The sequence below is a fragment of the Delphinus delphis genome, chromosome 15 (assembly GCF_949987515.2).
Source record: "Delphinus delphis chromosome 15, mDelDel1.2, whole genome shotgun sequence".
Classification (NCBI taxonomy): Eukaryota; Metazoa; Chordata; class Mammalia; order Artiodactyla; family Delphinidae; genus Delphinus; species Delphinus delphis.
In genome coordinates this window covers 400,313-414,290 of record NC_082697.1, presented here as the reverse complement: position 1 = coordinate 414,290, position 13,978 = coordinate 400,313, and the positions used below count along the sequence as shown (strand labels likewise).

The 13,978-nt window shown below is 57.8% G+C and overlaps 1 protein-coding gene across 1 annotated transcript in view; it reads right to left on the bottom strand.

Moving 5' to 3' along the window:
• Window positions 1-13,978, bottom strand: part of ZBTB46 (zinc finger and BTB domain containing 46) — a 54,866-nt gene that overhangs the window by 16,296 nt on the left and 24,592 nt on the right. Inside the window, exon 3 of the mRNA XM_060032611.1 lies at window positions 4,241-4,525. Coding sequence (XP_059888594.1) covers window positions 4,241-4,525 — 285 coding nt within the window. The remainder of the gene's footprint in view (window positions 1-4,240; window positions 4,526-13,978) is intronic.

The following is a 13,978-nucleotide window of genomic DNA, read 5'->3' as shown; positions in this document are numbered from 1 at the left end:
TCCATCAAATGCCCTTTCATAAGAGATTGCTTAAGATTCCAGGATCAAGCCAGACTCAAGTAAAATCCTTGATCATTTTAAACACCAGAAGGAAATACTCTTTCAGCCACAATCAGAGCGAACTCAGCTGCCACTGTCCCCTGACAGATGTCGGGGGCGTCCCCGGAGAAAAGCTGGGCGGGGGAAGCCCGCGGCTGGTGGCCCCCCGGTCCAGGGCAGACCCCGCCCGCCACCACCCCAGGTCTGAGCTCTCCTCCATAGCAGCACATCCTTCCAGCCAGACAGGGCAGCACTGCCCATCGCCGTCAGGAGGAATCCTCGACTGCTGCCGGAGCCGTGGTGGCGACGTGCGCAGGACAGTCGGGGTTTCTGGGAGTTTGGGGACGGCGCCGCCCCTCGGGCACTCAGCCCCCAATACCCAGGGCGGCTGCTTCATCTCCACTTCATCCCCGTGAAATCAAAGTTACTTGTGTTCTCTCAGCATTTTTCAAGGTCCCTCCCGGATCAACACACACCCACAAACACAGCTCAGGGAAATAGCTCCATTTGTGTGCCATGAACATGCTGGTCACGGTTTCTATTCAGTGAACAGTGACTTTTAACCGGTGGGATGCCAGCCGCCTGTTGCAAACGTAATAAGAGCAAAAGAATCAACTTAAACCGAATCAAAACAAAAAGTACAAAAGTCCTCTTATGGAGAAATCAGTTAAACAGTGATGATCCAGCAACGAAACCATCTGTGGAACTTAATTGCCAAGCCAAACGCTATCAGACTTGGGAAAGCAAGGAAAGTCGCTTTTTCTCGGAGGCTCCAGAACCTTCCAGAAAGGACCATCGGTTACGGCTCTGCACAGCCTGCGGATTTGCTGCATTTAATTTGAACATCTGCGACCACCACCCCTTTCTTCTTCAACACCGCATGCCCGGCAGGCCACGCTGACACACTGCAGGGCTCGCCACCTCAAGACCAGGACGACCCAGCAGGGCTGAGAGCCCCACTCAGCACACCCCACACCACACAGCTGCCACCGTCAGACATCACGACGGGGACGTACCCTCCCCCTGTTCCTCCAACCACGAGTCATGGCTACTGGGACGCCAGTCCTACGGGCCCCCCAATATCACAAAACGAAAGGCTCAGCCCTGGAAAAATCTTGTTAACAACCTGAGGAACCTGGGGGCCGGAGCCAGGAAATAGCCCCCCCAACGCCCTCGAACCAGACCAGGGGCGAGGGACCCCCAACACAGCAGCGCAGGGCTCCCATCTCCCTTCCGGGCCTCCCCAGAGGAAGTGCGCCAGGCTCTGCACCCACCGAGCTTGGGGGTGTCTCCATACTGGAGCCCGGGGGGCGGTGCCACTGCTTTGCCGTCAGTAGTGCCCAGTGTGAATCCAGTTTTCTCCTTTGAATGTGTTTTTAGGTCCCCTGTGCTCCCCAGACTGGGGGTCGCCTGGGCTCAGGGCTCACGTCGCCACTGGGCGGCACCCAGGAGGGGTGGGCGGCACCCAGGAGGGGTCTCCCCATCCGCACGTTCCCGTTGGGCGACCCCTGACAACTTCTGCAACTGAACGGAAACCGTGGCCCGTCTGGAAGCAGAGCGGTGGCAGGGGGTGAATGCAGGGGCTCTGGGGGGCCTGATGCTTTGTCACATCCGTGCACAGATGCCGGCGCCTGTGAACTGAACGGCACGGAGCAGATGCGCCCACGGGCGCTCCGCAGGGGCCGCCCAGCCCCGGCTCAACACAGGAAGGCAGCTCGCCACCCCTGCCCACCTGCCCGCCAGGGACGGAACACCTGCCACAGGGAGGTGACCGCACAGTCTTGGAAAATGAAGTTCTTCTCTGAATACTTCCATTCCTCATTTTAGTGTATGCCCAGAACAGGCAGATTTTCCTTGGGATGTCAGAAAAGAATGTTCTAAAACAACCCATTCCTCCAGCAAGCCCTTCAGCCTCTCTGCCTGAGGGAACATGGGAGCCCATGCCTGGCCCCCTGGACACGGCCCAAGTCACCAGCTCCCAGCCGCCAACTTCTCAACCCTCTCGTAAGGGCAGAGCTAACAAAAAAAGTGGGAAATTTAGAGTATTTACAGCAAAGAGGTTAAAACATGATAGAAATAACAAAATATCAAAACCCACTGGTCGACTTCACCCCGGGTTAGTCACGGACGTGCTAAAATAGAGCGGATGGGGCTGTACTCCCCCGCGCCCAGCTCCCTGCGAACTGCGAGGGGGGCACGTGCGCGCACGGGGCCTGGGGACTCCCCGGGGTGCTGCGACTGCCCGACTGCGAGTCCACTGGGAACAGACCACCCGACAGGGCCACCGCTTGCCCTCTGACTCCGCCCAGCTGCCCCACCTGCTGCCAGGCCGGGTCTGCGCCTCTGCAGCGACAGGGCCGGAGGACGGGGGGGCCCTTGGAAGTGGAGAGCATCTCTCCCTGTGCCTCACTCGTCCCAGAGCCCCACAGTCAGACCCCTGGCTCACGGCTAATGGCCTGACCAAATGCGGGTGCAACCGGTGCTTTCGGGCCACCCGAACGCCTGCCCCATCCCTAGCACAGCTCTGCACAGAGCACCAAAGGCCTGGGGAACAGGCCCACCCCGGAGGAGAAGGCTGCCAGACATGGGGACAGGAGGAGAAACACCGAGAAACCGTCCCCCTCGTGACAACGCGGTTCAGCCCCGGAGGAGCTGCTGCGCCTCCCGGGGCCTCTGACACGTGGGGTTCACTCCCACCAACTGGGAGCGTCCAGAAAGAGCCAGAACAAGTGTCCAGCGCTGCAGTTACACACCCAGCCTGCTCCTTCCACGACGTCTGTGAAGCTGCCCAGCCGTCCCCTCAGCAGGACGTTCACCTGCGGACTCGCCGATTCTAAACCCCAGATACTGCAGATACCCCAGGACCACCTCCTCAAGCTATCAGATCGTCACAAACCCAACAGTGTCTGCTGACAAGTTCAGGGTTTGAGCTGAGCGGGAAGTGGACTGATGTGGAGCGTTTATCAAACACGCTTTGCTTACGTGTCCCGCGTTTTACGTTCCCAACAACTGTGTGAGTGACTGTTGCCATTCCCATTTCTCAGATGCAAAAAATGAGGCCTAAACGGATTTTCTAAAGTGTGTCCAACAGCCTCGGGGATGCACCCCTGGATCTGACTTCACAGCCAAGCCCTACAACCGCCCTGGCGTCCCACCTGCCTCGGACCCGGCACAATAAATAAAGAGAACGTGATGCTATTCCCCACGGTCAGACTTTATTAGCCACAAGCAATTGTCATCACAACCCTTTGGATATTTTCGTGCTCGTGAAAACAAAGCCGTGAAAATATTGTTTTTAAGATTAGAGTAAAAATGAAAGACACGCTCCCCAGACCCCCAACACTGGCTGCAGTTTTCCCCTTGCTTCCTTCAGCGGTGCTCAGGGACCCACACACAGCCCCGCCAGCCGTACACGCTTGGACCGCAGGGCCCTGGGACGGGGCCCTTCCCACGCCCTCTGCACTCAGAGCCGCCTGTTTTGGGGTGTGTCACTCTGCCCCGAAGAGGGAAACGGGGCCACACCCGACTCTCCCTCACAGACACCAACCCAACAGAGCATTTCTCTCGGGACGCCGGAGACACGGTCACACTGCCCCAGACACCCAGGACCCGGGCACCCAGGATGGATGGTGTCAGGGCACCCGAGCCGAGGGGGCGTGGCACCCTCCCAGGCCGGCGCCTGGGGGCCCTCGGCCAGCACCGCTGTACCTCACCCGCTCCTCGGGTTACTCCGTTATTTGCTGTGAGCAACTGGAATTTAGCTGGAGACGCTCAAGGTGTAAACACAACACCCAAATCCTCGTTAAATCTCACGTGCCGCGGCACTGCCTGGCAGGAAGCGAGGATCTGCAGCCTGGCCACGCTCCCCAGGCAGGACGAGTCGGCACCGGCAGGGGGCGAGGCCAGCAGAGGGAGCCCGAGCCCGGCACGTCCCAAGGCCTCCCCAGCAGGGGTCCCCGTCCCGGGCCCGCACGGCCCAGCACTTGTCAGCCCGCTCAGGGTTTAGGGTTAGATGCCTCGATTTCAAGTACGAACGTTCGCACAGGCACTCGGCCGCTTCCCTCCCGGTGCCCCGACAGCGCTGCCTCCTCTCCGAAGGCCCCGCAACCGCCACGACCCACACGCACGCGCCCTCAGCACATCCCGTCGCGGGCTGAGGCGCGCCACTCCCGCCCACACTGCGCGCCCGCGCGGCACTTACGGGACAGGGAGTGGGTGCCCTTGGGCAGGTACTCCAGCAGCAGGGAGCTGTCGTCCGCCAGCACGTCGGCCTTGAGGGCCAGCAAGCTGTTCTTACTCATGAGCGCCGCCCGCAGGTTGGCCACCGCGGTGGCCTGGTGCAGCGCGTCGTCCTTCTCCGGGGTGAGCGGGGCTCCCAGGTAGCTGCCTTCTCCTCCCAGGAGCCCCTCGTCCACATGCGCGTAGAGCTCGGGCCTCTCCCCGCGGCTGTCGGAGCTGCTGGCTTCAGCGACGGTCAAGTCCGCGTCTGGGGAGGGAAACACACGTCAGAGACCTCGCCCGCGACTCAGGACCCTCCGAACAGCAAGCAGGCAAGTTTAGGAGAAGCCGGAGCCACGAGCGTCCTGAACCCCAGCGGCCTGGCCTCAAGCCCGATCCCGGCCCGACACGAAGTCCCAGGACGGTGGTGACATCACAGCCGAGACCTCGCGTGGGGCTCAACCCAGAACCCGGGGATGGACGCCCACCCAGGACAGCGGGTCTGCGCCGGGGCTGAACATCGCTCAGAGAAGGGGCAACACTCAAAATGGACCAAAAAGCCCAAACTACACAACTCTTAGAAAACCCCCGCGGCCTCAGGCTGGGCCACGGGTTCTCAGCTGCGACACCAAACGCACAAGCACTAAAACAGACACTAAACTGGACTCCGTCAAACAGTAACCCCCTGAAGGCCTCGAAGGACACCATCAACACAGTGAGAGGATGCGTGGGAGAGTACATCTGCAAACTGCATGCCTGACACGAGAGCCCGTCTAGACACTACAGAGGAGTTCACTGCTCCAAAGAAAGACAAACACCCCAGCTTAGAAGTGGGCAAAGGACATGAACAGATATTTGCCCGAAGAGGACACACAAACGGCCAGTGGGCAGTGCTCGGCACCATTCGTCACCAGGGAAACGCGACTCAGCGCCAGGACGCCGTTCCCACTCCCTCTGCGACGCCTGCCACCCACAAGTGCCAATGGGACGTGGGACCCTGGAGCCCTCCAGGCTGCTGGTAAAGACGTAAAATGATGCGGCCGCGGTGCAAGAGCGTAGCGGGTCCTCAGACCAAGTTGCCACGCGGCCCGGCATTTCCACTGGTGGGAGGACATCCAAGAGGGGTAAGACCCGCATCCACGCTCAGAGCAACAGCACCTTTGACGGTCAGAAGTGGAGCAGGGCGTCCCTGGTGGCGCAGTGGTTGAGAGTCCGCCTGCCGATGCAGGGGACACGGGTTCCTGCCCCGGTCCGGGAAGATCCCACATGCCGCAGAGCGGCTGGGCCCATGAGCCATGGCCGCTGAGCCTGCGCATCCGGACCCTGTGCTCCGCAACGGGAGAGGCCACAGCAGTGAGAGGCCCGCGTACCACAAAAAATAAAAAATAAAATAAATAAATAAATGAAAACTGGGTTTGGTTAAAAAAAAATTTAAAAAAAAAGAAGTGGAGCAGCCCAAACGCCCACCTGCCGATGAAGGATAAACACAGAGGAACATGATTCAGCCGTAAAAGGGAACGACGCGCCGGTGCAGCCTAGGATGCGGATGGACGTCGGACACGTTATGCCCGGTGAAAGGGACAAACACTGTCCGAGTGCACCACGTGGAATACCCAGAAAAGGCAAATCCACGGGGACAGAAGGAGACTGGGAGCTGCCAAGGGCCGGGGGAGATGGAGGGGGCAGGTCTTGGGGTGACGGGTGCAGGTTTCCTTCTGGGGCGATGAAAATGTTCTGAAGTCGACTGTGGTGACGGCTGCACAGCCCTGTGAAGAGACGAGGACCCAGCAAACCACACTCTAAATGGGTGAGTCGTCGGCAGTGGGAATTACGTCTCAAGAAAGCTGCTACTAACAGGATCTGTGACAACCTCTAGCTCAGGGCCGCACAGGCAGGACCGGGAGCCTCCTGTACCATCTGGGCCACGGAGGTGCCCCCAGAACGGGCCGGCGCCAGACGGACCCCAGGGAGAGCTGCTGCCTGGCCAGGGCCCCCTGGAAACAAGTGGTGACTCGAGAAATCAACAGAAATGGGGAAGCAAGACCATTCCCGAGAGGAGGGGAAGGCAGGCGGGGGGAAAGGGATGGGCCCCCCTTCTCCTCCCACCCCCCAGGCTGTCTTGGGAGGGGGCAGCGGGGTCACTGGTGGCGGGGGGAAGCTGGGCAGCCTCAAATGTGGGACGGGCCCGTGAGCCGGTCCCGGAAACGACAGGTCCCTCCTCAGAACCCAAGGAATCAGGGCCCAAGGCTGCGGAAATCAGAGACACCCCGAACCAGCCTGAGCATCAGGACCGGACACAGCCTCGTGCACCTGGGAAGTGGGGCCAGCAGGTGCCAGGCGGCACCACAGGGGGCCCCATGTGGTGGTTCTATGGCTCCTCCCACAGACACATGCTTGGAGGTGAGCGGAGGGCGGTGGGTGGACCGCCCGCTCACAAAGCGCAGGACCCGGTCCGCGGAGCCAGGTGTGCAAGGCAAGGACGGCGGGGGCCTGGGGGCGCACGAGCTCCCCGCAGAGACCTGCACGCCAGGGTGGTGCTGAGCGCCGAGGCAAAGACACAGGAGGCTCCAGAAAGCTGAACCGAACACGACGAGGGCGAGAGCCCGGGGGTCCTCCCCAGGAGACGCGGGAGGACAGAGGGTCCCCTCTGTCCTGAAGGGGCTCAGCCAGCCTGCCCCATGACGGCCCCCAGAGGGCAGAGCGACTTCCGTGACGAGGCCACTCCTTAGCCGCCCTGATGGGTGCACGAGAAAACTCAGACCCAGCCTGCTTCACGGTGCGCCTTCGTGTTGGAGGAAATTACTCGAAGCTGCAGAACCAGAGGGCACGGAGGCAAGAACCACCATCAGCCAACCCGCCAGACTCACCCAAAATGCCTCAGACAGCTTTCACACAACAGTTCGATAACTGCAACAGACTGGATTTCTGACTGTGGTCCTTGGACAGGAGTCAGGACCAGAACCGAAGAGCCAGGGTAGGCGGTGCCAGGAGCCAGGGCCCCAGGCACCCTGGGGACACATGGCCACTGACCGATGTTTACAGACACTCCCGAACTGGAAAGGCACATTTGTCCACGCAAGGTGCATAGGAACTGGGTTTTGGGGTGTGGAGTGGGCCCACCTCAGCAGAGCCCCTCAGGTGTCGAGCGCCCTGGGGGCACTAGGGCCCCGGGGAACAGGCTGAGAGATCACAGGGGCCCCGACCAGGGGCGTCACGTCCCACAGGGCAGCACACCCTGGGTGCCACCACCTGGATGGGTCTAACCTCTCCCCAAGGATACGAGACACTCAGGACACCGCTGAGGTGTAGCGTCAGGCTACTGCTGGCCGAAGCTCCGGAAGGATACTTTCTTCTTTTCAAACTATAAGCCTTTTCATATTTTCCTGCCAGTCCCTAAATGCTATATCAGCACTGACTTTGCGTTTCTAGCCACTAAGTGTAGGGATTAAATCAAACTGAGTTGAAGGCTTTGCCTCTGTCTGCACGGGCTCCTGTAGGACTTAAGCGGTTCTCAGTTCCGGGGCTGGAAAGGCCAGGATCTGGGTCCAGCAGGGCCCTGTTCCTGGCTTGCAGACGGCCACCTGCCCGCTGGCCTCACCTCGGTGGGTGGGCGGACGGAGGGCAGGCTCTGATGCGACGCAGATGCCGAGGGCCTCCGTTTATCCTGATGACTTTCTCACCGGCCCCATCTCCAAATACAGCCACACCAGGGCTAGGGATTCAACACATGAATTTAGGGGACACAAACATTCAGCCCATAACAGACTGAAAACTAAAAAACACCAGATTTCAAAACCAAAATTTTAATGAAATTATATTAACAGTTTAAGTTCAAAAGCGTGTTAAAGAAATCAAGATTAGCTGAAAGATTCCAACCACATGTGAAAAGCTAAAAGTTGGGTTTCGAAGAAGGATGTCTGGGGTCTGTTACTGAGAACTGCCGTGAAACGGTGAACCGGCTGCTAACTGCCGTGAAACGAGGGGCGGGGGGGACCGGCAAGCACGAGCCACAGACACACTTCGTGGGTCGACGCTCTGAAGATGCTCGTGGGTGAGCGGTGAGGGTCCACGAGATGTAAGGTGACAGTGAAGGGAATGAAAGCCGTCGACTGAAAAATTCCCACATGAATATTTATGACTCAGGAAAGGTACCACCGTCCAGGGAATCGAGACCAGACACGCCTGTGAGGTGTCAGGCTACCTGCGGTCACTCCGTGTCCTAACCTGGAGCCCTCGCGGGTCCAGTGGAGAGCCAGCTGCACAGCCCCAGCAGCTCGTGGTAGGACACGCGGACACGCTCTCAGCGCCCGAGTGCACCCTCCATCTCCCGAGCCTTGCCGTCTGTCGGCCGAGCACCCAGGTCGAAATTCAAGCCCCCAATTCTGGAAACAGCACTTGGGACGTCTCCCAGTATAGGGACGATACCAGTCCAACGGAGCTTGGAAGGAACTGGTCATTCTGAAGATGAGAGTTGTGAAGGAGACCAGAAGGGCTAAGGGGACTTGACTCTCCGACGTCATCTTGATGGGCCGGGCACACGCACAAGCACGGCCTAGGGCGCCCCACGCTGGCCCGGGTGGGCTCCTGCACTCACTCTGGCATCCACTTTGGAGGTGCAGGGAGACCCAGTTTCCCCAGAATTTCTTGTTCAAATGAGAAAGCGGAGGAAAGGGCCCAGAAGGGAGAGGGTGTGAGGCCGACCCTGGGCCCTCCCAGGTCCTGAGCCTCCTGCCGGGCAGGCAGGCTGGGAGCCTGGCGAGGGGCAGGGGGCAGGGGTGGCGCCTGGGGGCACCGGCCAGGCGCCAGGAGAGAGAGCAGGTCCTTCCCAGGCCCTTGCAGACCACAGCCTGACTTCAAAAGGAGGGATTAAGACGATGAGGTCAAAAATGAAATTCTACAAACAGAACAGGGAGTTGAAAGCAATAGTTAACATTGCAACAAATCCTTTCATAGATAAAGAATTTGATGTTACATAAAGTCACAAAATAGGCTCTTACTAGATCATTGTTATCAAAAAACTAAAACCCTTGCAAACACTCCGTGGGGGCAGGGGTGGCGCCAGCACAGCTGTCCTGCGCGTTAGCAGCCGCGGCCTTCCTTTAGCAACCTGACATTCACGGGTTAAACCCAGACTTCATTTTGTGCCGCTTTCAGGTGGATCTCAGCTGGAGCCGGGAGAGCGGGGAAGCCAGGCTCGGACCGAGCTTCAGGAACGGCCTCCAGCCTGAGCCATCAGCCACCGTGTGTGACAGGACTGTCCCCAAGTCCCCTCCAGGCAGGGACATCTCCTGAGCGAGGACCCAGGGGCTCCTTCCTTCAGCTGCTAGAGCTCATCCACTAAGTGACAACCTTGAAAACGTCTCATCGAACATTTTACCTCTGAACAGTGATGAACTCAGACTCGGTGACTCAGAAAAAACCTTAAATAGTGAGGTTAAAAAACTGACAGGGACTTCCTGGTGGTGCAGTGGTTAAGAATCCGCCTGCCAATGCAGGGGACACGGGTTCGAGCCCTGGTCCGGGAAGATCCCACATGCCGCGGAGCAACGAAGCCCGTGCGCCACAACTACTGAGCCTGCGCTCTAGAGCCCGCGAGCCACAACTACTGAGTCCACGTGCCACAACTGCTGAAGCCTCACACCTAGAGCCCGTGCTCCGCAACAAGAGACGCCACTGCAATGAGAAGCCTGCGCACCACAACGAGGAGTAGCCCCTGCTCGCCGCAACTAGAGAAAAGCCCACGCACAGCAACAAAGACCCAACACAGCCAAAAATAATAAAAATTTTTTTAAAAATGTGCAGACCCTCTGAGCCAGCAATTCAACTATAAAAAAAAAAACTGACAAACCAGGGGCCAGATGAGGTGCGACGGGCTCGACTGTTAGCTGTGGGGCGGTGGACCCCTTCCGGGTCACCTGGTGATGCCACAGGGGGCTTCCTCGTACAGAAGAGACCACGGCAGCTGGACGGGGAGACCGGCCACCAAGACAAGGGACAGAGTGTGTGTAGCCATTTCACACACGCGTGTGATGGCAGGAAATGTCCCCCCACCGACCGCCCAGGGCAGGGGAAAAGGCGCTCAGGGCTTCTTCCCCAGGCTGACCTCTTTTTAATAAACAAGGCAACCAGGATGAAAAATACCAACGTCTAACTGTAAAGGGCCAAGTGCTAAATGTAAAGATTGATTCTAGAGCAGAAAGGGGTTTGGGGCGGGGGGGGTCCTTCTTCCCATAAGTGATACATGATCACATTCTGAAAATTTCACTCACAACCTTCAGCTGAAAAGCAGAAAAGAGATCATAATTAAAATAAGCAGAAAGTCTCAACAATTAAACTAGAAGACGCTGTGTGAGCTGCAAAGTGGGGAATAAACAGATGATGGAGCACAGGAGGGAACAAGCCCAGGGCCGGGGGTGATGGGACGGGGCCGCCTCACCACGAGGGCCTGGTCAAAAGCAGACACTCGGCTTCGAAGATTTCGCCAGATCTCCACTCTTCACGATTCTCAAATATGCTTCCAAGCTGCCTTTGAGAGGCTTCCTGCAGATGTCCCAGCCCAGCCTGCGGCCTCTCATCCAGGGAACAGGCACCCCGCGAACACAGATGTGCAAACAGCAACACGGCGGAACCTTCTGGAAGAGTGGAAACTGCGGGGCCAAGGCTGTCTCCCCGGGGGACTCCACCCTCCTGAGTTACAGCTCAAACCAGACCTTAGTCCTAACTTCCGCTAGGTCTCACAAACAATGCAAAAGAAAGTTCAAAAAACTGTAATTATGCACTTTGTCCAAAATCTACCTTCTTACTTTATGTGTCTAAGGTGTATTATTTCTTAAGTGCTTCTGTATCCAAGTTAAAATCAAGTTACCTCATTTTCTTTAACTACCAAAATGTTTTCACCTCATAGAAGAAATTCGCTTTAATTAAAAAAATATATACAGTTAGTAAGGTAGTTCCATGGGCAGGTGGTATCAGAACAGCTGGACACCACACGCAGAAGGTGACCGTGACGGTGGGCCCCTCGCCTGCCACACGCAAAGAGCAACGCGCATCTCAGGCCTGTAGTCACACCCAATCCTCCAGGGGAACCACGGGAGACATCTCTGTGACCTTAGGCAGAGGTCCCTTGGATTAGACCCAAAGAGCATGAACCACAAAAGAAAAACGTTCACATACTGGCCTTCATGAAAATTTAAAATGTGCACACTCTTCAAAAGACACCGTTACAGGAAGAAACGAGCCAAAGGCTGGGAGACAGTGCTTTCAGAGCACACACCTGACGAAGGACTTGCCGCCAGGACACTCGGAGGACGCTCTACTCAGCAGAAGACGCTTCCCCAGGAAGAGGGGTCAATGGCAACTAGGAAACAATGCTCGTCGTCAGAGCGGGACCCCGGCCAGCACAGGGTGCTGGACAGCCCAGCTCTCAAACCCGCCACCATGCACAGCCCTGAGCAGAAACCGCTCAGAGGAAGACAGGGGAGGCTGGCGAACCCGACGGGGAAGGGTAAGCTGGGATGAAGTGAGAGAGTGGCATGGACATATATCCACTACCAAATGTAAAACAGATAGCTAGTGGGAAGCAGCCGCATAGCACAGGGAGACCAGCTCGGCGCTTTGTGTCCACCTAGAGGGGTGGGACAGGGAGGGTGGGAGGGAGACGCGAGAGGGAGGGGAATGGGGATATTCGTATGCATCTGTCTGATTCACTTTGTTATACAGCAGCAACTAGCACACCATTGTAAAGCAATTATACTCCAATGAAGATGTTAAAAAAAAGAGAAAGAAAACCGTAAGGAGATGCCCCCACGCCCTCCAGAACCGCTACGATTTAAAAACAAACCAATCCACGGTGTGCGGGACGCTGACACGAGTGTACATCCCACACACCCCTGGTTTCTTGCACGCACGCTACCCGACGGCCCAGCAGCCCAGTCCTGGGAGCAAAGCAGAGAAATCACACAGATACTCGCCCTGGGACGTTCACGGCAGCTTGATCCTGACTGCCGGAAATCACCCAGACAACCCAAACGTCCATCAGCAGGGGTGTTACAGCAGAGAACGGAGGAACCTTGGCGGTGAAAGGATGACTGGTGGACGCACGTGGCGGCCTGAGCGAACCCTGAGAGCATGTTGGAAATCGCAGCCAGGGACAGATGAGAAGTTCCCGAGGCTGTGGAGGGAAGCGGCCCGGGGTCCCCTGGTGGTGACTGTGCGGGGCCAGGCTGGTGTCCTGGCCGTGATGCTGACACGTCAGCGTCGGGGGAAGCTACCCAACAGGTGCACGGGCTCTCGCTGCATCACTTCTCACAAGTGACTGCAAATCTGCATCATCTCAAGATGGACACAGGCGGGCCGCACAGCACACCCTGTGTGACGCCCTCCCTCGCGACCCCCAGGCTGGCAGGAGGCGGGGTGGGGTGGGGGGTGTCCAGAGGCTGAGGGGATGTCTTGAGGGGACATCCGTCGTCCAAAGGCACGTGTACGGTGTGGAGAATGCGGGCTCTGGTGAGAGGCTGGCCGGAGGGCTGGGACGAGGTGCTGGTGTCGGCCCTCTGAAATTCAGAGAACGAGGTGGGTGTGGGATGATCAGATGCATAAACATGTAAGCGCAGCAAGACGTGAGCAGGTGGAGAACCTCAGCGCAGGCAGGCTCACTTTCGTTTTTTCATCTTTTCTGTAAGTATGAATATTTCCCCCAATAAAATGGCAGGGAGAGAGACAATAAATTATTCAAACCATACACTTGAAATCTGTGCAGTTTATTTTATTGTTTTTGTAAATTTATTTATTTTATTTTAGGCTGCATTGGGTCTGTGCTGCTGTGCGCAGGCTTTTCTCTAGTCGCGGCGAGCGGGGGCCCCTCTTCGTCGCGGTGCGTGGGCTTCTCATTGCGGTGGCTTCTCTTGTTGCGGAGCACGGGCTCTGGGCGCTCAGGCTTCAGTAGTTGTGGCACGTGGGCTCAGTGGTTGTGGCACGCAGGCTCTAGAGCGCAGGCTCGGTAGTTGTGGCGCACGGGCTTAGTCGCTCCGCGGCATGTGGGATCTTCCCGGACCAGGGCTCGAACCCGTGTCCCCTGCATCGGCAGGCAGACTCTCAACCACTGCGCCACCAGGGAAGCCCTGTGCAGTTCATTGAATGTATACCATACTTAAAACAATAGGAAAGGGAATGGCAGTTTTCACCAAAACACCTCGTTATTATCTGTGTTCCCATGATGGTCCCCATGTGTCTGGGTCCTAATCTCTGTGAACATGTCACCTCACGTGGCAAAAGGGACTTTGCAAGTGTGATGGGAGATCACCCTGCCAGTCCAGGGGTCCCTGTCCACACAAGGGTCCGTCTCAGAGGAAGAGGGAGGCATGAGGGCCAGAGCCAGCGAAAGGGATGCGGCACCAGAGCTGAGGTCCGAGTGACACAGGGCCACGGGCCAAGGAACGTGGCGCCTCTGGAAGCTGGAAAAGACTGGGATTCTCCCCTGAGCCCCCAGAAGGATCCGGCCCTGCGAATCGGCGACATCTGGGCGAGAGATAATAGCTGGGCTGCTTCAAGCCACTAAGTCTGCGGCGATTCGTCATAGCAGCAGGAAACAGACACGCCCCTAGAAACACCTCTAGGTCTACACCAAAGACACACATGCCACCAGCACCAGAAGGCAGGCGCCGAGGGTCCTGGCGGCCAGGCCCATCGAGGTCAGGACAGAGCCTACGGCTGGGGAAGGGGC